Genomic DNA, 25,343 nt, shown 5'->3' with positions numbered 1-25,343 from the left:
CTGTAGCACTTAGCCACTGGGCCACCAGGGCTCCATTGCAGGGCTACTTAAACATAAGCATAGATGCCCCTTACTTAGTGTTCGGTGGAGGCAAACAAGGCCAAGTTTCCTAAGTTCCAGTTTGTGTTCCTCAAAGCACTCAGGGAACTTAAACTCTTGGCAGGGCCTGCAGGTAGTGTCTGTTAAAGAGGAAGAAGTAATATGACTTTGAGTTAATGACGAACATATCAGGAGTCCAGGAGCAGGTGCAGCCCATCTGTTTATTTATTTATTTTTATTAAATCACTTTGTTACATCCTGGGTCAGACTCTGGCTGTCAGAAGGCCCCTTCACTCTCCAGTAGGCAGCAGTCTCTAGTTTCTCTCTTCTCCACAGTCCTCCATATGTCTTTCACCCACTGCCTTTTCCCAGGCCAGATGCTATTCTGCAAAAGCACATAAGATCCTGTTGGTTCTCACATTTACCTCAGACTCCTCCTTAAAGGCAGTGGCTTTTGCCTTTCAGATTCTCGGAAAGGGGTGCCTACGTATGAGAAAACATCATTTTTCTGGTTAATGTTCTCTGCTTTGTCAGTCATAACTTTGGCATTGTTATGCTAATGAGGTCTCACTAGAGTTGTCTTACTGAAGACTGCATTCTATCCTTCCCTAGAAGGGCAACTATGAGAGAAACCAAAAACCAAACCATTGCAATAGAGTTGACTCTGACTCATGGTGACCTCATGTGTGTCAGAGTAGAACTATACTCCACAGGGTTTTCATTGGTTGGTTTTTCAGAATTAGATCACCAGGCCTTTCTTCCAGGTCCTTCTGGGTGAACTCAAACCTCAAACCTTTCGGTTACCAAGCCAAGCAGATTAACCGTTTGCACCACCCAGGGATTCCCACGTATGGGATTGGGGTGGATGAAATCTCATCCACCTGCTTATTATTATATATTCACTTTTGTAATACTTGTTACCATGTCTTCCCCACTAGGTGGTCAGCTCCAGGAGTGAAGTTTCCGTGTTTATTTAGTTCACTGCTAATTCCCAGTACATAGTGCCTGGCACATAGTAGGAGTTGTATAAATATTTGTTGCACAAATTAATACATTTTAATGAATTCAGTGCCAATACCTGTTGGTTGATGGGTTAGGCCATTAGGCAAACACTACAGTGCAGGCTGGTATTTGTAAATCCCTCTTTGATCTAGAAATTATCATGGGTGGGGATGATTTTCTCTAATTAGGAGGACTTATTGGTGATATTATGTTCCTGGGAACTAATACAAGAAAATTAGGTATTTTGCAAAATGGGCATCCATTTAAACTGATTTATCAAAGAAAAAATTACTTTTGATTAATAATTTTTTGGCATATTTCCCCTTAAGAGCCCCCTTTATGAATTGTAGTACAGCTTAGAGCACAAGAATCCAATAATATTAAATGTAGGAATCTTTTAATAAGCTGATACCCTTTCCCCTTGCTGAAGTGTAGTATTTGAAGAACATATACTTTTGGGGGGAGAGATGTCATTTTGTTAACAAAATTTTACAGAAACATACACACACTTAGATGTGCATTGTGAATTTTTTTATTTTTATTTTTTTAGGGTTTTTTTTTTTTTTTGCTTCTACTTCCTGTCTCAGAGCAGAAGTTGGTAAATGAAACTTAATGTGCCATTTCCAGGCTTTGTGACTGCCCTCCAGGGCTGGTTACATCTGCCATTGCTAAAGTCGGCATAAGTGGATTTTAATGAGCAGGAATTGTTGCTGATGGCTGATTCAGGTATTTAGTGGATCACTGTTTAACTGAGGCAGAATCACAGAGCATAAAGGGTGTGATGATTAATAGACAAAGCCAAGTGTGTGTCGAGACTCACTCCTTTTCCTCCTAAAGCCACTGACAGTGTCGAGGACAGGCCCCTGCTTACGTGGATTCCTGAGCTGAGTCTCAAGAAGACTTTTCTGAAAGAAGAGAAAACAAAAGCCCTTAACATCGACTCAAAATGAGGGAAGGGACAGCCATGCTCTTCGAACAGTGGCTTCCTTACAGACAACAGGCAGGGTCAGATGGGCTGTTGTGCAGAGTTGATTAAGAGAAACCTTTCCCAATTTCATTTTCAAGGCATTTGAGCACAAGGACACAGAGAAAAGCACATATTTGTGGCTGTTTTCTCTAAGAAATACTAAAATAATATGAATAAATTTTGAGCCAGGTAAAATCCCTGAGCAGGATTCTCAAAATCAAAATGAAAGCCAATCTGAAGGAAGCTGTATAGGTCAGTGATTGCTGACCTCAGGTAAGTAAATGAATCTTAACTGTAGCATCTCTTCAGACAAGTCGAATTGCATGTCGGCCTACTCACCAGATTTGTTGTTGTTGGATGCTGTCCAGTCGGTCCCAATTCACGGCAGCCCCACGTGACAAAGTAGAACTGCCCTATAGGGTTTTTCTTGGCTGTAATCTTTACGGAAACAGCTCATCAGGTCTTTCTCCCTCGGAACTGCTGGGAGGATTGAAACCACCACCATTTCAGTTGGCAGCCTAGTGTTTAACCATTGTGCCAAGTCTCTAGTTCCAGACAACCCCCAGCATGTTCCTAAGGGTTTACTGAGAAACCTGGTGAATAGAAGGCTCATCTCCCCATGGTGGCAACTCTCAGCACAGTTAAATACCAAAAGTGTGTTGAGTGATTTAAAGAGAAATTCTACCTTGTAGACTTTATTTTTTAAACGGAGAGGCCTAAAAGGGTTGATTTCTGTGAACTCAGTCAGGCTAGGCGGAGGAGCTTAGAGTGGTAACTCTTAGGAAGTTGGTCTGGAGGCAGGACCACTTCTGTGAATGTTGCTAGCTAATATTTCACTTCCATACTGGAGTGGATTTGAGAGGCTAGTCTCTACAGTGGTGTGAAGTGTCTCTTGTCCAAACCTACAGTTTTTTAAATGACTTGGTGAGCTTATCACAGGGTCTTGTCTCCCCTTTAGTTGTCAGCATTTTGAATATAGAAACCGAGACCACCTATCATTTCAAAAATAAATAAAAACAAAACATAGCACCTAGTATTGTCTGCTTCATGCAGTGGGTACTCAGTGAATATCCGCTGAAAAGAACAGTGAAATATAGTAGTGCAAAGGAAAGAAGTGGGCCTAAAAAACCAAGGTGGGGTAGAAGTGTTTAATGCTTTCATGAGTTCACTCAGTCACCATATCAGACAGCTCTTCTTGTACCACCCTATGATTTTCTAAGAATAACCCCTTACCCCTCCTGTTAGGAGCCCTGGTTACACAGTGATTAAGCACTCAGCTGCTTGCTAACTGAAAGGTGGGTGGTTTGAACCTACCAGCTGTTCTGCAGAACGATGTGGCAGTCTGCTTCCATAAAGATTTACAGACTTGGAAACCCTGTGGGTGGTTCTACTGTGTCCTACAGGGTCGCTAAGAGTTGGAATCAGCTTAGTGGCAATGGGTTTTACCCCTCCTGTTACTCTCTATCCCCCTACCCGACTTCATTCTTCATTATACATATACTATGACCAGTGGCAATCAGTATTTATTTTCTTATTTTGTCTATTGTCTATCTCCCCCTTCTAGAATGTAGACTTCCCAACAACAGGGTCTTTGTTTTGTTCACTGCCCTAGTCAGAATCCAGAATGAATGAATGAATGTGTAATATATATATATATAATATCTCTGTAGTTTGTGTATATTAACAGTATACCATAGTGATGAAAAGCGTGGACTCTAGAGCCAGAATGCCTGGGTTCAAATCCGACCTCTGCCTCTCACTGGCAGTGTGACCTTGGGAAGTTTCTTAACATTTTTTTCCTCATTTTCTTCTTTTCTATCATGGCTTAACAGTAATAACTACTTAATGAGGTTGTTATAAAGACTGAAGAGAGTGAACACATGTAAATGGCATGGAACTATGGCTGGTAATAAGAAGGAACCAATAAATGTTAGCTAGCTAGTGTGTTGTGTAAGTGTAGATCTCACCAGGTGAGAATTATTGCTAGTATTTTTTTACACACCCACCCACCCATATGTGTTTTGGTATCTTAATCGGGTGAGTGGAAATTAAGGAGAAGGATAAGAAGGGAAGAAAAATGAAGAGTCCAAACATAGAGACTGATGAATATTGAAGGGAAAGGCAGAGCAATGAAGAAACAGCGATCTTTGGCTTTCCTGTTTCAGAGAAGATATTTTAATGTCTAAGGTGTTTTGATTTCCTACAGCTAAGGATAACCGTGTAAGAAAAGAGTTAACTGTCTTGAACTAATATATGGATTTGTCATGATACTTTTAAACTAATCTTCTAATCTCTGTATTATTTGGAAGGAGATTGAACTTTAAAGGCCCCCAATTTGCCCCAGGTTGGGTGAAACATGCACACACGAATGGAAGGAAAGAAAGAAAAAAAAAAAATCTGCTTGACTATAATATTTTCACCCTCAATTAAAATATAGAAAACCTCACTCTTTCCACAACCAGAAGATTAAATAATTTTCAGGACAGGCAGTAAGCTGTATTTTAAATAAAATGTCTTTTAACATTAAAAAAAAAAAAGTCTGTACTTTGGAAAGAATCAAAGGCACCATTGGAGAAAAACATTCCGGGTCTTAAAAATATTTACCGTGCTGACACACAGTTAGCATGGGGGCTCATGTCCTCTGTTTTATAGTTGTCAGCTAATTTTGGAAGCTGGCAAGCTGCACAGAAATAGATGGTGTGCTCTTGCTCCAAGACTTCCTAAAAAAAGAACTGTTCACATAGTTCAGGAGTGGGGAAGGCTAAGAGATGATGAGGAAGGATGATATTTCAGACAGCTGAGAAAAGCTGGCATCACTCCATGCAATAGTGAACATTCTATGTGTTTAAAATTAAAAAAAATATATGCTTGTAAGGAATGCTAAATAGTCTACCAAAACTGCATGATACACATGGGACACTTGTCTGCTATTGGCAGGTACCTGTCTTTTCTGTGTTTTTTCCCATTGATAAAATTAAATTGATAACACAACTTCAAATTTGCTGAGCTCTTTCTTGTTTACGTGGATGATCGCATTCAGCAATCCTAGACGAAAGGGCAACATTATTGTATATTCTGGGTAATAGAGACCCCAAGAGGGCAGTGGAGCTGCCCAAGGATCTGCAACCAATCAAAAGCGTATGCTTTCCATCATTTCTTTCTTCTTAGCCGCTAGGAATTTCTCTTTCTTGTAACATATAAATTCATTTGCCGTTTTTTTCATCATTGTTTTCATTCAATTTTTAGAATTTAGCTCTCTTCTTGAAATCAGATTATCTCGATAAGGATACCTAAGGAATGGAAATTAGCACAATTAAACTTAAAATGTTGCTGTAACTGCAACAGACATTGTTAAAAATGAATTTATGGGACTGGAATCAGCAGCAAGTAGAAAATGTTTAATAGTTCTATTACATTCATATTTACTGAGTGTTTAGTGTGTGCCAGGTACTGAGCATTCAGAATTCTGAATAAGATGTGGTCTTTGACTTAGAAGTGCTTTCAGAAGTGGAAAAAAAAGAAGTATTCATCACTTTTACTTTATATAATACACTTGAATGCATGGTACAAAACCATTAAGCGCTCAACTACTAATGGAAAGGTTGGCAGTTTGAACTCACCCAGAGACACCTTAGAAGACAGGCTTGGTGATCTGCTTCCAAAACAGCTCTACACTGCACATGGGTCACTATGAGCCAGAATCAACTCAACGCCAACTAATAACAGCGAAAAGCGTTCGTAAACAAAGATCAGGATCAAAATCATCTTGGTGCCTCTCAAAACACCCCACACTGTACTGAGCGTATATACTAAGTGTTCAGTTAATATGTCTGATGAATAAAAATTAGTCAGTGATAAAGGTGATTTGTACTCAGGTAGCAATGCAATTAATGGACATTGTGACCTACGAAAGTTCAATGAGAAAATCATGGTGTTTATGTTACCTTCTTTGAGTTTTCCTGATTGGATTATGAAGGAGCATTACCAAGAGGAAGCATTGCATATTTTTGCTAAGTTTATTTTCCTCAAGAATTCATTTATAAAAGGTATACATTAATGAAAAAAGGGAATAATTTAGATTGTTTTTTAGCCATAATAAACTGATAAAAATGAACTAATCAATTTAGAAAATTTTAGTATTTGGTGACAGAAAAAATGGTAATTCATTGGTGAGTCCTAGCTGTGTTGGGACAGATTACCAACTGCTGCTGAGTGGATTCCAACTCATGGCCTCCATATGCATCAGAGTAGAATTGTGCTCCATAGGGTTTTTAATGGCTGATTTTTTGGAAGTAGATTGCCAGGGTGTTCTTCCAGGAGCCTCTGGGTGGACTTGAACCTCCAACATTTCAATTAGTATCTGAGAGTGTTTGTACCGCCCAGGGACTCCACATTGCCGCAGGCAGATATGTGATTCTGAGTTTTTTGTTTGTTCATTCGTTTGTTGTTGTTGCTTTTTCTCTTGGAGCTACATACTCCAGTGGAATTATCGGGTTTTATATTTTATTTTGTTATAATATAAAATATATTTTATAAGATAATGTATTTTCAACCGTGGTCATCCAGTCATTCATGTTCACCAAAAATTATTTTTCCTATCAAATAATGTCGATAACTCTAATGTAAAGTTTGAGTACACAGTTATGCAAAGCATCATTTTCACCTGCTAGTACTTAATATGTGGAGAACATGACTTTTCCCCCAGCATTTGTCTTTTTTTGTAAGGTAAGGCCAAAGATGTTTTGAGTGTATGGACCTACTGAGTGAAGTTCTACATTGTCCTTCTTGCCAAAATCACACCTAATGCGCCATGTTGTAATTTCCAGTTTATTTGTTAAGTGGAACAAGAACTTAAAGGCCCTTGTGAAAGCCTTGTCTTTTCCCCCAATATTTATAGTTGTCTTGCACATAAACCTAATTGAATTCCTGTTTTTCTTTAGCTATTTGTGATTTTTAATTATTCTAAAGTATTCAACTTAGCTTTCATAGAAATAACATTCCACACTCATATTTCATTGAATTTACATATTGTTTAATTATGTCACACAATTATAATAAGCCGCATTACCATAAATGGTCTGGGGAACAGACACAACCTGTTCTTGTAAGCATGCAAACTTAGATGTAGGAGCCAAAGTAAAACAGACTTTTTTTTTTTATTAACTTATATTGAGCTTCAAGTGAACGTTTACAAATCAAGTCAGACTGTCACGTATAAGTTTATATACACCTTACTCCGTACTCCCACTTGCTCTCCCCCTAATGAGTCAGCCCTTCCAGTCTCTCCTTACATGACAATTTTGCCAGCTTCCAACTCTCTCTATCCTCCCATCCCCCGTCCAGACAGGAGATGCCAACACAGTCTCAAGTGACCACTTGATATAATTAGCTCACTCTTCATCAGCATCTCTCACTTACCCACTGTCCAGTCCCTTTCATGTCTGATGAGTTGTCTTCGGGGATGTTTCCTGTCCTGTGCCAACAGAAGGTTTGGGGACCATGACCCCCGGAATTCCTCTAGTCTCAGTCAGACCATTAAGTATGGTCTTTTTATGTGAATTTGGGGTCTGCACCCCACTGATCTCCTGCTCCCTCAGGGGTTCTCTGTTGTGCTCCCTGTCAGGGCAGTCATCGATTGTGGCTGGGCACCAACTAATTCTTCTGGTCTCAGGATGATGTAGGTGTCTGGTTCATGTGGCCCTTTCTGTCTCTTGGGCTCTTAGTTGTCATGTGACCTTGGTGTTCTTCATTCTCCTTTGCTTCAGGTGGGTTGAGAACAATTGATGCATCTTAGATGGCCGCTTGTTAGCATTTAAGACCCCAGATGCCACATTTCAAAGTGGGATGCAGAATGTTTTCATAATAGAATTATTTTGCCAATTGACTTAGAAGTCCCCTTAAACCATGGTCCCCAGACCCCCGCCCTTGCTCCGCTGACCTTTGAAGCATTCATTTTATCCCGGAAACTTCTTTGCTTTTGGTCCAGTCCAATTGAGCTGACCTTCCATGTATTGAGTATTATCCTTCCCTTCACCTAAAGCAGTTCTTACCTACTAATTAATCAGTAAAAAACCCTCTCCCACCCTCCTCCCTCCCCGCCTCGTAACCACAAAAGTATGTGTTCTTCTCAGTTTATACTATTTCTCAAGATCTTATAATAGTGGTCTTATACAATATTTGTCCTTTTGCCTCTGACTAATTTCGCTCAGCATAATGCCTTCCAGATTCCCCCATGTTACGAAATGTTTCACAGATTCGTCACTGTTCTTTATCGATGTGTAGTATTCCATTGTGTGAATATACCACAATTTATTTAACCATTCATCCGTTGATGGACACCTTGGTTGCTTCCAGCTTTTTGCTATTGTAAACAGAGCTGCAATAAACATGGGTGTGCATATATCTGTTTGTGTGAAGGCTCTTGTTTCTCTAGGGTATATTCCGAGGAGTGGGATTTCTGGGTTGTATGGTAGTTCTATTTCTAACTGTTTAAGATATCGCCAGATAGATTTCCAAAGATGTTGTACCATTTTACATTCCCACCAGCAGTGTATAAGAGTTCCAATCTCTCCGCAGCCTCTCCAACATTTATTATTTTGTGTTTTTTGGATTAATGCCAGCCTTGTTGGAGTGAGATGGAATCTCATTGTGGTTTTAATTTGCATTTCTCTAATGGCTAATGATCGAGAGCATTTTCTCATGTATCTGTTAGCTGCCTGAATATCTTCTTTAGTGAAGTGTGTGTTCATATCCTTTGCCCACTTCTTTATTGGGTTGTTTGTCTTTTTGTGGTTGAGTTTTGACGGAATCATATAGACTTTAGAGATCAGGCACTGGTCGGAGATGTCATAGCTGAAAATTCTTTCCCAGTCTGTAGGTGGTCTTTTTACTCTTTTGGTGAAGTCTTTAGATGAGCATAGGTGTTTGGTTTTTAGGAGCTTCCAGTTATCTGGTTTCTCTTCATCATTTTTGGTAATGTTTTGTATTCTGTTTATGCATTGTATTAGGGCTCCTAAGGTTGTCCCTATTTTTTCTTCCATGATCTTTATCGTTTTAGTCTTTATGTTTAGGTCTTTGATCCACTTGGAGTTAGTTTTTGTGCTTGGTGTGAGGTATGGGTCCTGTGTCATTTTTTTGCAAATGGATATCCAGTTATGCCAGCACCATTTGTTAAAAAGACTATCTTTTCCCCAGTTAACTGACTCTGAGCCTTTGTCAAATATCAGCTGCTCGTATGTGGAAAACAGACATTCTTGAAAGGGCTCCAAAACCAAAAAAGCCAAACCTGTTGCCGTCAAGTCGATTCCAACTCATAGTGACCATACAGGACATGATAGAACTGCCCCACAGAGTTTCCAAGGAGCGCCTGGTGGATTTGAACTGCTGACCTTTTGGTTAGCAGCCATTGCACTTAACCACTACACCACCACTGTTTTCCTGAAAAGGCTTAGTCATTACATTTTCCCATGTGAGTGGAGAATGTTGGTTAATATAGTAAACTTTAAAATGGAGATCAATTATGAACACATCTATCTGTTGCTGTGTAACAATGGTTCTTAACTAGGGAAAATTTTGCCCATAGGGGACATTTGGCAGTGTATGGAGATATATTTTTGGTAGTCACAACAGGGCAACCCCCCAACAGGGAAGTATTATCCAACCAGAAATGTCAATATAGTGTTGAGGTTAAGAAATGCTTCTCTTTTATGATTTAATGGTGGCACAGTGGTTAAGAGCTACGGCTGCTAACCAAAAGATCAGCATTTCGAGTCCACCGGGTACTTCTTGGAAACCCTGTGGGGCAGTTCTACTCTGTCCTAATGGGGTCATTATGAATTGGAATTGACTCGACAACAACAGGTTTGGTTTTGGTACAGGTTTTTATAACGCATGCCCAACATAGTTTTAAAAGATACCAACCAAACCAGCTGCAGTCAAGTTGATTCTGACTTATGGTGGCCCCACGTGTTTCAGAGAAGAGCTGTGCTCCATGCGGTTTCAATGGCTGTGGTCTTTCGGACCACCTGACCTTTCTTCTGAGGCGCCATCCTTTTGGTTGGTAGCCAAGTGCTTAACTGTTTGTGCCACACAGGGACTCCTTTAAAAGATATCAGGGGACTCAGAATATTAAAATACATGTAATCTGGAAAGCTAAAATAAAGAGTTAAAAGATTAGAAACAAGGAGAGATAACTGGACCTTGACCCTGGGGTGGTACTGTTACTATGATCAAGCTCTAAACATAGTCCTAACCCTCAAGGGCAACAGAAAGATCAGAAAAGTTCATTAATTCATTCCTTATACATTACATATTTATAGAGTACTAATACATGTTGATTTCAAAGATAAAATGATAAATAATAAAATAAACATTAAAAGATATTTCTGCTGCAGTAGGTGTTATAAAGGAAAAGAGAAAAGAGGGATGCTTCTTAGCTGTAGTACCCACGATTACAGATTCTGTTTAGAAAGAAAATATACGTAGGCACGGAATTCTTAGAAGGAGTCCCTGAGTGGTACAAACAATTAAGTGCTTGACTATTGGCTGAAAGGTTTGGTGATTCGAACCTGCCCAGAGGCACCCCAGAAGACGAGCCTGCAATCAGCTTCTGAAAGGTCACAGGCTTGAAAACCCTATGGAGCAGTTCTACTCTGCACACATGGGGTCGCCAGGAGTCGGAACTAACTCAACGGCATCTAACAACAAATTCTGAGAAGAAATGAATACATGAAAAACAACAGTATAGAGGACAATGCCTTCAGCTGAAGTTTTGCTGGAGGAATGGAAATTTTCTTCAAAAAGTCAGTTTCTAGCAATAAAAGCTAAAAGCTTAATGTTTTTGATGACTTAAGAGAGGGCATTTCTGTGGGGAGCTAAACTTAACATTCTTTTTTTTAAGTAAGTATAGCTTTTTAGGAACAGGCATTTCCTAAAGCGCTCAGGTGCTGTCACAGATAATAAGTAGAGGGAGGGCATTCTAGAAGTTGGGAGGGTCAGGGAAGGCTCATGGAGGAGAAAGTCCTGTATTTGATCGAAAAGATGAGTAAAGAAATGTTAGCTTAAAGCTGAGGTTCTTGACCCAAAGTTCACATATTAGCTTTGAAAGGTTCATGGAGCACCTGCCATTGCACACCACATCTGGTGTGTAGATGTGTATTGTTATTTTTTCTATGTGAGGTGTTCATATCATTAATGAGATTCTTAAGGGGGTTATCTGACCTTAAGAAGATTATGCACCAGTGTTCCTAAGAATTACATCTTTAATCCCTCATTCTAAAGTTGAATCCTCCTCCACTTTTAACATATCTTAACACATCGCCTCCATCTCCTCCTCCTGCTGCTTGCTTCCCATTATTCCAAGAACTCAGCTCTGATTGAAAGACAGTGTATTGTAATTTGGAAAATGTGGCCTCCCTCAAGTGAGTTTTGAAAATTGTCTCTGGTCGTTTTTATTAACATGCTATTAAAAAAAAAAAAAAAAGCCTGTTGCCCTTGAGTCAATTTCGACTCATAGTGATCCTATACACACACACACACACACACACACACAAATATGCTATAGAGCATTTAATTATTGACTTTTCTTTTGTGCCACTTGAACTATCATAGCATCTGCCTTCAAGAATCCTTAGTGTTAGGATGTTATGACAAAGAAATGAAAACCAGCAATTTGCTACTAAAAGAATTGGGTTTTGAGGTGTACGTGGTCCTTCGTGAACCACAGGTGCCAGAGATCATCAACACCAAGAAGCTACCTCAAAGGAATTTGCCTCTAAAGGATTCTTGGAAAGAGAATCTGGGTGGTGTGTTTAATTGGCAAAAATCTAAAAGGTGGCTTGGGGTATTCTTTCTCTCCTATTTTCCTTCTGTATGTTATACATTTTGAAATTTTAATGTATTTTAAACTCAATTAAGTCCTGTCACCAGGAAGCAGAGGCAGATATGTTGCTCGTGTGTAAAATTCACTTTAAAAGTAACCATTCCAATGCTTATGAGAATGAATCAAAAGTGTGATCAGTCATTTTTAAGTTTCTAATCTTTGCACATACGATAGAATGACTTGGTGTATTATTTTATGGGAATTAATATTAAATACATTTTTATAATTTACCAAAAGAAGCTCATCGTAATCTTCTTTTTCTCCTACAGAGAGACTGCCACAGAATTAGCTGGAAGTCTACCAAGGTGAGCAAGCTGGTTTCGCTTATTCTGTACATGACTCCTGATACACACCGTAGGAAGTGCATTTGGCCACTTGAAGAGAGTGTCTTCATTTTCCCTTCTTCGCATCAGATTTTAAGACCTCATATTTCACTACGTAAATGCAAAAAAAAAAAAAAGTATATGTGTTACATATAAGTGATGTAATCAAGAAGTAATGAAGCTAACGCTCATACGTAACTTGGAGAAATTATTCTCATCCATTTGAAGTTGCATCATTTATCCAGAGATGTATTTAGGAGCTGTATTCTCCACAGAAAACATAAAGATGCTGCTTCCTTTGGTATATTCATGGGAATTGGCAATCTAAATACATATCGAATTGCTTTTTCTTGGGTATATCTGTTTTGTCATTATGTTGAAGTATTTATAGATTTATGAAAGAATCCTGAGCTTCTCCCAAAGAACTTACATCATAGTTTGGATGACAATAAAAGTACATTTATGAATTTTTATTGTTGTGGAAATGAATGCCTAGGAGTCCCTGGGTGGCACCAAAGGTTAAGTGCAGGACTGCTAGCCGAAAGGCTGGCAGCTCAACCCATCCAAAGGCACCTGGGAAGACAGGCCTGGCAATCTGCTTCCAAAAGGTCGTGGCCTTGAAAACCCTATGACACACATGAGGTCATCATGAGTTGGAATTAACTTGATGGCAACTAACAACAACAACTTTATCTCACCAGGAAAAAATAATTGCTATTAAATATGATTAACAGGATGCAAACTATAGAGAACTAGCCATCGAGAAGGATTGTCGTTGTTATGTTATGGAAGGATTACTAATATTTAATAGGAAAAAAAAAAAGGAAGGAAGGCAGAGAGGGAAAGAAGGGATGGCGATATTTTCATGGGTATTTTGCTGCGTGTTGCATATGGCACCAAGTATCATGCTTTTAGTCTTAGAAGATAGTCAAGAAATGTTTTTGAATGAAATAATATATCATAGGTATTGCCTGGGAACTGTTGGAAATGGAAATCAAAAAAATCTCAACAACAGGAAAAAGAAGAGCGAACAGAATGTGATAATGAACAGCACTAGGGAATGGGGGAAAGTACATATCGTCACCATCTGTTACGGGAGATAAGCACATTCGCTTGCTTTTTCTTTTTTGTTTTTTAAAGTAAAGAAAATCTTTGCTTATAGGATCATGATTAATATTGCCAAAAAACTGTTTACTGCAATCCCAATATTTCAATTACTGTATATCTTAGGTCTTTGGATGACATCCCAAAGAAACATTTCAACTGTGTGCCAGTTTCCAGGGTTAAAACTCTACGTGTGTTCTGGTTTATATGTCCCCACTGAGTTTGTTTATCATTGTGCTTTACCTCTGGAAAAAGTCCGCCCTGAAGCCCTGAGCGTCACACTATTTGCAGGGAGAGAGAGAGAAAGTTGTTTATCTGCCCGTGTTTGTGGTGAAGAAAGAAGTTAATGCTGAAATTATGGGATGAGGAGTGACTTCCAAACTTTTAGAGAATGGCTAAAGAGCAGACCACCTACATATGGTCAAATGAGACACACACGGTAATTATGCAGATGAAAATTACTCAGATATCTGATGTCTGGTGTGGCACCCTGATTTTTCTATTATGTAGTGTTATGTTATGAATAAAAAAAAAATACCACACAACAATTCCTGAATTTCCTGTGAACAATCTTCTGTTGTAGTTGGTTTATTACTTGAGGCAGAGTTTGCTTTTTTCTGGAGTCGGATGGGAGGTATTTTGGTAACGAACCTACTTATTTTTTTTCTGCCATGAATTTTTGTCATTCTAATGTTGAACTATGTTGAAATTGAACAACGTGCCAACAATCCTATTCTTAACTGCAATTTCCAGTCATGGTAATGCATAGGAATAAAGGTGTGAGAAATAATGTGTCAGTTATTTCTCGATTATGCTTCTACTATAAACTGAAGTATTCTTTTGATTTTTTCCAGGGGGCAGTTTGGTACATATCTGTTGACAAGTATTTTCCTTCTTCACATTAACATGAAATAATGTAATTATTTGATGATGAATATTCTCTTGGTGTCCGGAATATTTCTTTAGCAGCGTTTGTTTGTACAATCTTGTAGAATTCAATCAGTTGTTCAGCTTTCAGCCGTTCTCAGATTTCTTCAGCTTGTCACAAGGAAAGTGCAAATGAGCCCTGAAATAACTCCCTGCTATTTAGAACAAGGCACCTGGAGTATTTTTGTTTGTTTGTCGGCTAATGATTAGTGGAACATGACACTTCGAGTTTTCTATCCTTTTAGTTATAAAAGTGTGCTTACACTGTGACATCTAGGAAAAATGGAAAATTGCAATGCAGGCAACTGCTAGCTGGTGATATGTGGCTAGGAAGGAAGACCATGGCATTTTATAACAGTTTTATAGTTGGGTTTTCATTGGCTTTGACTATCTTGAAATTTTCCGAAAGGTCATTTACAGATTTTGCACCAGGGTGGATGGAGTATTTCAACTTTAATTGCCTTACATGGCATTAACTTAAACTAGCTGGCCACGGGTTGATAATATTCTGCAAAAATGTACAAACTCACGTAGCCATGGATTGTGCCTTGGTAGTTAAAAATGCTTTGAAGTTGAAATGAGATAGGAGCACAGGGTGCTTGAACGAGCACCAGGTTTGTTTTTCATTACTAATGATAACCTAAATGTGTTTTTGAATTCCTGCCATTGCTGAAATTAAAGCCTAGTAATAATATGTCACCAGAAAAAAAAAATCAGATTATATGAGCGCATGCACTAAGATTATAATTATATGATAAAATATTAAAACCAATGATCTTGTCGGGATTAAAACAAATATTTAAACTAGCTACAGGTACAACTCGTGTGGTCCTCTTTATCTTGAAGTGTCCTGGAAATGCAATGTATGGTTCTCTTTCTTGAACTGTGAAAATGATCATTTCCAATTTTATGTATGACTCCTTAATTTTATTGTGCTTGTAGCAAAGGACAATGTAGCCATCTGATCAACTTTTTTTCCCATTAAAGCATGTCTCTCAGGATTTTTTTTTTTTAATGATTCAGGGTGTTTAGATAGATATGTTTTTAATTTAACCATGGTGAAACCCCAATTGTTCAAATGGAATGGAAGCACTAAATTAATTATGCTAAGCTGGGGGTTTTAGTATAAATGATGCCTATATAGAGATAAAATTTTATTGTGGCTAGCAGAGTAAAGGTATAAACAGGATTTATGTCAACAGGGGTTTTACCCTGATGATGCAATATTAATTGCTGTCTTTTAAACAGAGAGAGCCTTTTAATTCCTTGTTAACATACTCTGCTGGTATTCAACCTAGCCTAACAATATGGAAAATATGGGGGTTTAGTGGAGCTTAATAGAAGTATCTTAAATACTACAATAGAGATTCACAAGTGAGTTCTTTTAGTACAGCACCTAAAAGTCAGGATGCTCTTTGAGGAGCATGAAATATTGGTAAAAAGAACTTTAAAATAATTCAGTATATACCTCAGGTGCTGTTTCTCACTAGATTTTAGCATACACCAGTGGAGGCAGGTGCCAAAGGTTAAAGAAAAATTATAACGGAAAATCTTAGATTTTTCTCCTGTATTCTAATCCGATAGCTTGATCTTTTTTTTTTTTTTTTTCCTATGACTTATTTAAGGGGCCTAAGTATTGAGTGTAAGGAGCCCTGATGGCACAATGGTTAAGCCTTTGGCTGCTAACTTAAATTAAAGGTCGATGGTTCAAACTCACCAGCCCTTCCTTGGGAGAAAAGACCTGGCAATCTGCTCCCATAAAGATTATAGCCTAGGAAACCCTATGTGGCAGTTCTACCCTGTCCTATAGGGTCTCTCTGAGTCAGAATCAACTTGATGGTGCAAAACAAGTATTCAATATAAGCAACAGAATTCCTAAGTCTGAGAATACCAGCATATGCAATAAAATTATTGTTTGACACTCTCTTCAAGGAGATAGAACTATTTGGCTTGTGTGACTGTCATACATTGCAGTTGTACATACAGAATTTTTATATTAAATTATTGATCTTTGTTATCTGGAGTTCGAACTGACCAGATTCCATTTAATGGAAGGGCAAGTCTATCCTTTCTGATTGACCGTATCTCTCAGGCACAGATGTGACTGGTCAGGTAAAAAAAAAAAAACAGGTAGCAGTAAAGAAAAAAGGTAGAGGCAGTGAGAATTAGGGTAAGCTCTACCAGTTCAATTTACTACTTGTTGCTCTAGAAGGGTTTTAAGTTAGGTATTCAGGCCCCTGTGGAGAGCTTTGGTAGACAACAGAGTTGTATGCTTCCTGTTGCCCTCAATACAAAATGCTGTATTTTGAAAGACATTTAGAAATTAGAAGATACTAGAAGGCACTTCTAGGCCAGCTCTGGAACCCTGGTGGCGCAGTTGTTAAAAGCCAAGGCTGCTAACCAAAAGGTCAGCTGTTCAAATCCACCAGCTGCTCCTTGAAAACTGTATGGGGCAGTTCTACCCTGTCCTATAGGGTTACTATGAGTCGCAATTGACTCCAAGGCAACAGGTTATGGATTAGGCTAACTCTTACTAAGTATTAAGGCTTAGTTTCAGGCCAGCCTTATACTAAGTAATATAGAACTGATGAACAATTCTTGTCGTCTTTATAATCCCTCAGAAGGAGTAATTTCTCCAGCTTTCCTGGGACTCAAGTCTGGTGCTGTTTAATTTTTACAAAATTCGTTATTTACTAATTCAACAAAGATACATTGAGCACTAACTATATGGCAGGATCTGTGGTAGAAAGGGAAACCCTGGTGGCAGAGTGGTTAAAAGCTACGGCTGCTAATGAAAAGGTCAGCGGTTTGAATCTACCAGGCACTCCTTGGAAACCCTATGGGGCAGTTCTACTCTGTCCTTTAGGGTCACTATGAGTTGAAATCAACTCAACAGCAATGGGTTTGGTTTTTGGTTTTGGTTTGTGGTAGAAAGCAAATAGGATGCTGTCTCTTAAGTAATTTGGTCTAGTGTAGAATTTACAGATAATCACAGTGCCAGGTAAAAGTATTTAATGCCCTAAGAGAAGTAGCTAAAACATATAAACAAAGGCACTATGGAATTTCAGCAGAGAGATAGACTTCTGATTGGAGGAACCCAAGCAAGCATCACTAGTCAACCTTCTGAGTAGGACATGAGCAGATGGGTCAGATTTGAGCGTGAGGCAGGGAACAGGGCTGCACCCTCCACACAGAAGGAATATCATCACTAAGGTTCAAGGAGGGTAAGCACGAATGTGTGCAGGGTACAGGAAGTGGTACCATCTAGTTGGGTGGAGTGCAGAGGTCTGAAGAGGACTTTGGAAGATAATTGGTTGATGTGAAGGATTTTATACACCAGACTGAGCAGTTATTATTCTCTTTGACACTGTTCAATAGGGGAACGTTCTAAGCTGTGCCTTGAGAAGAATTTGGGGGAAAGTATATATAATGGATTTAGGGAAAGAAAAAAAAGATTGACGTTCTCTTCATAGGATCCCATGGAATCCCCACACCTTCCACTCCCCAGAACCTTCCTCTCTCAAATTAACTACTTGTCTAACTACAAAAGCAAGCTCACCGGCCTAGGCACCTGGTTTCCATACCTAACACAGCCTAATTTCCTGCTTCTAGTGCCCAACCGCACTGCACACTGATCTGAGCTCACAGTTGCGGTGACCAAGCGATAGCCTTTCTTCTTCGTCCCACCTGAACCCTTTACAATGTGTCTCCCACTGATAGTCTGTGACCAAATTCCGCACCAACCTTTCTCTTACAGTATTGCATTTATTTTGTCTCTCAGGTTGAATCCATTTAAAAAGCACTGTAGTTATATCAGGGCAACCTGGGTGGTGCCAGTTGTTGAGTGCTCGACTACTAGCTGAAAGGTTGATGGTTCAAACCCACACAGAGGTGCCTTGGAAAAAAATGCTTGGTGATCTGCTTCTAAAAGGTCACAGCCTTGAAAACACTATGGAGCAGTTCTACTTTGCATACATGGGGTTGCCGTGAGTGGGAATCAACTCAATGGCAACTAACGACAACGACAATGTTATATCAGGCTGGAAAAGGCAGTTTGAGTTTGGAGCTACAGTTTGAGAGTTAGGAAGAAGACTCAGGGTAATTTGGCTCCCTGGTACATTCTCTTTCTCCTGTGCCATCCTCAGCTTCCTGGACATGATGGCCTTTGTGCTTATAATATGACTAAAGTTCCAGTCATCACACGGAGACAAAAACCACACCCAATGAAGAAGAAGTGCGTTCTTTCCGTGTGTCTCTTTTTTAGTGACAAATCCCTTAACCATGCCTTAGCCCTTAAAAAAAAAAAAAAAAAGCCGGGGGAAATTGGGTTTCTGATAATTTCACCCTTTATAATGGAACACATATTCTGCAAGCCAGGAAGAAGGTAGGAGTGGGATGTGAAGAAAATGGTTCATAAGTATATACAAAATAGTATCTGCCACAGTTGGGTTTTCTCCTCTCATTTTTTTCTTCAACCTACTTCATTTAGACTTTTGACCCTTTCATGTCAAACTTTCCATGCCTTTTTTCTCTCATTGGCTATTCCTGACCTGTTCTTAGAAACAAATTTTTTGAAAGAGATATGACCATCAGTTTATATATTGTCCATGCCCATTTTTGTGCCTCAACAGCACAGTTGAGAAATATTGGCAGACTGTATGACCTGCAAAGCTGAAAATGTTTACTGTTTACGTTTATAAGAAAGATTTGCTGAACCCTGTTCCAGACCCATCTTAGATGCCATTTCCTCTCTGAATTCTTCTCTGCACTGCGGGGTTTTATACTCTCCCTGTTAGTTTTCCAAGACCCCATCCTAGCATTTGTGTCACCTGATAATGTAATTTTGTGGAAGCCTTTGATACCCCTAAACTAAATAGGGAATACATTGAGAGCCCATTCTATTATTCATGGTCTATCCCCAGTGCCTGGCTGTGCCTGGAACATAGTAGGTACTAAGTAAATATTTGCATAAATGCTTGACTGTCTGAATGTATAGATGATTGAATGAGTAATTGTTTTAATGAATGAATAAGTGTTTGAATTGGGGAAAGAGGGAGTAAGCATTGAGGAAACCATTTCCCAAAATGCCAGTGGAAGGCCAGATACATGAATCCTGCCTTCTTTCACTCCTCCCACTCTGCTCATTGCTTTATACTCTCTAAAAACCCAGAAAAAGCCACTTAATTGACTGAAAGTTATTAACCTAAATTTGACTGTTAACAAGCTTTATAGAGCAGTGGCCGTTAAGTGTGTATTAGCATAGAGGTTAAGAGCTTGGGCTTGGGGCTCAGACATGCTGGGTTTAAATCTGTGTCTGCCATTTCTTAATTGTGTGAACTTGAGCAAGTTAGTTAATCTCTCTCAGTTTTTCATTTGTAAATCTGTAAAACTTACAGTACTCATAGTGTCACTGTGAGGAAATAATCCGTGTAAAGTGTTTAGCTCTGTACCTGGCACACAGGAAGCAGTCAATCCATGGTAGCTATTTTTGTGTCTCATTCAAAGATAATTTATGCTAATTATTTTTACTAAGACTTGGGTAGTGTCTATATCTAAGAGAAGACACCATATTACATTATAAAAAGCAGCCTAGTGAAACGACTTGGCACGCATGCTCTGGAGCCAGACTCCATCTTGTGTTCATATCTCACTTTGGTCACTTACTAGCTCTGTGACCTTACGTAAATTTCTTGACCTCTCTGTACCTCATTTTCTGCCTCTGTAAAATGGAGGTAATAATAGGACCAGTTGTTCTAAGAATTAAATGAAGCGATACAGGTAAAATGCTTAAACAGCGCTTATTTTATTATAAGGAAATTAAAGTTGTACACAAGTGGAAATTTGAGGTAAGGAATGAAGGAGGCATGAAGCCGTAAAATATACACTTCTAATTCAGATATAAGTTATTCAGTGGCTAGAGTTTTGCCTTGCTGTGAATGATTATTGATGATTTAAAACAAAACACTCCAAACATTAAATACAAAATTCCCTCGACTCTGCTATAATGCATGAAAATAACAATTACCCAAAGAAAGTATATATGCAAATACTGCCCATCTTTCATGGGCACCACTATCCTAAACGTGGTTTTCATTAATTTTCCAAATTACCTAAATCAAAACATTTCATTCTTTACAATGTATATGAGTCCATAGTGACTGAATTAAATTACACTTGTTTTATAATATAGTGTTCTGATGTGTAACAGACTATCAAAGGAACGATCTTTACAAGGAAAACTTTAGAATATTGTGAAGTTACTCGCTGCATGACCTATTTAGACTGCTCAGATTCTTCTTGTTGTAGACTGCATAATTAAATTTTAAATGGAACATGATGAAGAAATTATACTGGTGATCTCCAGAGATTTTGATACCCTATTTGGTTCCTTATAAGAGTATAGCAAAGGAATACTTTAAAATTTAATAAAGGCCTGCCCTAATTTTTTTTTCCTTTTAGGTTTTCCTTATCTGCTCCATAATTCAGCTATGTTATATTATCCAAAAGTGTTACCTGAAATAAATGATCAGAATAAAAATTCTTAAAAGGACATTTATCCCAATTTGAGAATTCCATTATTTGCACATGAGCGCTTTTGTGTAGCAGTTGAATTCCTTTAAGATAAAATCTGCCATTTTCTGAATTTGTCACCATAAAGAATTGGAGCTTTATTTATTCTGTTTGTGGAAACATTCATATCTTCAGAGTTTATAGAGCAAAGGGGTAGAAAATGGTTTCTGTGTAAGATATAACTTTGGAATTAGAATTCCTGATTTGCTGTGTAAAAGTTGCATTTTTGAGAGGATTAAAGGGAAACACACATGCGCGCGCGTGCGCGCAAACACACACACACACACACACACACACACACAGAGCCATCAGGAAGAAGAGCTAATGCAGAATAAAAGAGAATTCCTGGCTTGAGCATCCTAAGAGTCATTTCAGACTCTTGGGTAAAAAATTTTGTTTTATAACCTTCCGTTATTCGTTTTCATTTGTATATAAAGGGACATTGCCAAGATAAAATTATATGGTAAGTACAATTTTCTCATATTTACTTAATAACACTTTCATATAAAGCATACACATGATGGGAGAAAAGCCTCTCTTGCTCCCTGGAAGAGTTCCAGATTTTATTGTCCACTGAGCTCTGACAAAAAAACCAGGTGGGTTAGTTTCTCTCCCTGTCTGAGGTTGGTTTGGTTTTTATACCTTCTGAAACATTTACCTGCATTGATGGTCGGAATTTTCAAGCTTCCAAGGGCATATAAATGAATAAAATTTATTCTCGTGTATACATGTGTTCTGAAGCCTTGTAAACCTTTCTTTTCAGATTAGGTTTTGCAAATGTTTCTATTAAGTATTTTCCTTTTCCTTCTTTCTGGCAAATATACAAATTTCCTTTTGGGCCCAAACTACTCAAGCATCCTATGTTGTCGTTTTCATTTTTCAAATAAGCAATATGAAACTCACAAAACACTACATTAAAACCAAATTGAGGCAGTGAGTCAAGGCAACAGAGAAAATAAATTTACCGTCACACCTGCCTATTCATCCTACTAAGGAGCCCTGGTGGCACAGTGCTGCTAACCGAAAGGTCGGCGGTTCGAACCTACCAGCCGCTCTGTGGGAGAAAGATGTGACAGTCTACTTCTACAAAGATTTACAGCCTTGGAAACCCCACGGGGCAGTTCTACTCTGTCCTATAGAGTTGTTATGAGTTGGAATCAGTTTGATGGCAACAGGTAACGGGTATTCATCGTACTCCCTCTACTTGTCATGCTTTAGGGGGTCTGTAACCTTAAGGAATAAAGCTTGGCTACATAGAGCTTTCTAAAAAGAAACTCAGGTTAGGAACATGATTATCCAGTGAATAAGTGGAAGTACGGCTTTACCCCCACAATACAGCATTTCAGGCCCTCCTTTGCCCAGATAACATAGGCTAGGATCTGCAATAATGACACCTGGTAGCTCATAATTCACTATAGCATATCAAGTTCTCCTTCCAAGGTAACAGAAAATCATTCCCAAATTATACTTCCAATGAACTTTTATAGTTTAATGGGTAGTTTCTGTGGATAGTTCACAGTTAAATATATATACATATATATTAAATAATGAAGATACTTCTGGACATTATAAATGATGAGACATTAAAATGAATCCATTGATATTAATATTATCATTACTAGTTACATCATTGAGCACCCCATGAACAAGGAAATGTATGAGGTCCTATAGAGGATACAAGGAGACCTTTGGCGGTTAGAATGGTTAACGTGCTCGGCTGCTAACCGAAAGTTCGAGTCTACCCAGAAAACGGAGTTCTACTCTGACACACATGTCAACTAGTACTGGTATAGAGGATACAAGGATACAGTGATCCTTGCTTTTTGGAACTAAAAGATTCTGAAAGTAAAAAATCTGAATTACAGGAGAAATTAAGCTCTTTATTATCCCAGTGTCCAGCAAAGTCTGTCACATGATAAGGCACAATAAATGTTTATTTAATTGAATATGTTAAGTACCCTATAAATTGACCAAATAATGCACAGTATTTAAGTTCAGAGGAGAGAGAGGACTTTTTTTTTTTTTTTGTATAGCAATTGCAAAAATATCAGTACGAAGAATGTGTATCTTCCAGAAAAGAAACAGCAATAACCAAAACAAAGAGCAAAGAATATGGTATGTCATGGCCATGGAGATTCGGCCAACTAGTTTTAGCCAGATGGATTTTTGAGAGAATAATGAAATATGAGATTAGAGAAGTAAGTAGATGCCAGATCGCAGAGAACTTTAAAACGATAAAAGAGTTTTGCTTTTACTTTGTTTTCTTTTCAGTAGGCCATTAGAGGCATTTGAACAGAATAAAACCTGATTCAAAGAGTGTGTCAGCAAGGTTAATCTGATGGTGTCCTGCAAATGTATTACAGCGAAAGAACCTCCCCCGTCCCGTAGCCTGTAAACAACCCTTTGAGGTCTGGAATCATCTCCATTTTGCTCATCTTTTTGTCCTCAGCATCTAGCAAAGTACCCATGGCACATAGAAGATGCTCAAATATGCATCAAATGAATTAACAAGTAAATGGGAGCTACGTATTTTTCTAAACAGTTCAAGTGAAGCTAGTAAATGCATGAACTAGACTGGTTATTGTAGAAATAAAAACAGAAGTGTTGACTACAGAAAATACTAGGGAAGTCAAATCACTATTACCTGTTTAAATACAGTATAGGCAATGAGCAGAGAGAGCAGTCCAAATGATTCTCAGGTTTCAGTCTAGGAATGTAGTGATATCAATGAAAACACAGGGACATCTGGAGGAAAAGCTTGTTGGAAATGTGGGGCTAGAGATAGGATTGTTTTATAGTGAGTTTGAGTACAGGTCAGATATCCAGATGAAAATTTCTGGTGGAGGGTGGGGGGCAGTTGGGAATCTTGACTTTGAGGCTTAAGCACTTAGTAAGAAAGTATCTTGGGAGTAGTTTGCATGAGGATTTAAAGCCATTTTGTACACATAAGAAGGTTTTGCAGTTGCCTTACATAATGATATCCCTTGCCAAATTAGACAAAATGCAAATATGATAGAGATTCCTTGAGGACAAATAATGTTGATACAGAGATAAATGTAATACCCCAACGGCTTCTAATTTTTTCTGGCAATTTTTCAGGAGGAAAAAAAAGGACTTTACTGAGGTGACTTGCATAAAGATTGTGTGCTGTTTTGAATGTCCACTTCAATTGCCATCTTTTTCATGACACTCATTGTGATGGTTAAGGTTGTTTGTCAACTTGGCTAGGCCCTGATTCTCAGTGGTTTGGCAGATATTATCTAATCATCCTCCATTTTGTAATCTAATGTGAGCAGCCAATCACTTGAAAGGTCAATCAGTTGAAAGCCAATCAGCTGAAAGCCCATTAGTCAAAAGCCAATCAGTTTCCTTTGGGGTGTGGCCTGCATCAAATATATATGGATGGCCTGGCAAAGCTTTCTCTGGATCCTGCATTTGACTCATCATCCTCTGACATCAAATCCTTGGGGTGTGAGCCAGCAGCCTGCTACCTGACCTGCAGTTCTTTGGATTTGTCAGCTCCCACAACCCCATGGGTCAGCAGCCTTCCGCCTGACTTGCCAATTTTCGGTTCATCAGCCCCTCCAATCATGTGAGTCAGGAGAAGCTTCCAGCCTGATGACTGTTATATATCTGGAGCCCTGGTGGCTCAGTGTTTAAGAGCTTGGCTGCTAACTAAAATGTCGGCAGTTCAAATTCACCAGCCGTTCCTTGGAAACCCTATGGGGTACTTCTACCCTGTCCCATACGGTTGCTGTAAGTTGGAATCAACTGGATTGCAATGGGTTTGGTTTATGGGTTTTATATATATTTATATATATGTGCTTCACTTGTTTGCTTCTCTAGAGAATCCAGCCTAAGACACTCACTGTGGAAATTTGGTACATGACACTGTTAGATGGGTTGTATTGGCAACAGAATTGTGCGTTCTGCTTCTTCTCAGTTGTCCTTTCTCATTTTGGCCTGGTATTTCTTGGCTAATTCCATCATGTCTGGAGTTTCATCTTTTCTGGGTTCTTGCCTGAAGCTCTGACAGTTGATAAGTATTCAGCTGAGAAAATCCTATCCAAGTTCAGCTTCCATGATGCAAGACTTTCTCCTTAATACCACGGTGAATTGAAACCCAAGTTTAATGTGGTGTTTTAGCTGCCCATTTTGTAACCTAGTTCTAGTATTGCTTAAATATTATAAATTAAAGTCTCCTATAAAGGAGCAGAGATTTGTTTATAGGTGCTTTGGGACAACTTTAGACATAAAGTGTCTATCTGGCAGCTTATACAGTGTATTAGCCCAGGGGTTGTTGAGTCATAAAGATTTTAAATTTTGTTTGTTAAAATGTTTAGCCAATTAAACATCACAGAGCAATGCATGTGAGGTTGGAAAAGTTATGATCCTGTTTTTAACTAATGGACAATAGTACTTTATAATTGGAAAATGAGACCCTGTGAAAGGAACTTAGGTGGAAAGCAACATGAAGTCAGAGTGGTTGTCAGGAATTCTCATAACCCACAGGATCTCCAGAGATTTCTTA

General features: G+C 38.6%; 1 protein-coding gene across 1 annotated transcript in view; it reads left to right on the top strand.

Annotated features, from left to right (window-relative positions):
- The window catches only part of CELF2 (CUGBP Elav-like family member 2), a 587,695-nt gene that overhangs the window by 108,757 nt on the left and 453,595 nt on the right, over positions 1 to 25,343 (top strand). The window contains exon 2 of the mRNA XM_049885073.1: positions 12,158 to 12,193. Coding sequence (XP_049741030.1) covers positions 12,158 to 12,193 — 36 coding nt within the window. The remainder of the gene's footprint in view (positions 1 to 12,157; positions 12,194 to 25,343) is intronic.

The sequence above is a fragment of the Elephas maximus genome, chromosome 4 (assembly GCF_024166365.1).
Source record: "Elephas maximus indicus isolate mEleMax1 chromosome 4, mEleMax1 primary haplotype, whole genome shotgun sequence".
Classification (NCBI taxonomy): Eukaryota; Metazoa; Chordata; class Mammalia; order Proboscidea; family Elephantidae; genus Elephas; species Elephas maximus.
Note: the sequence above shows the minus strand (reverse complement) of the source record. Positions and strands in the feature narration are given on the sequence as shown.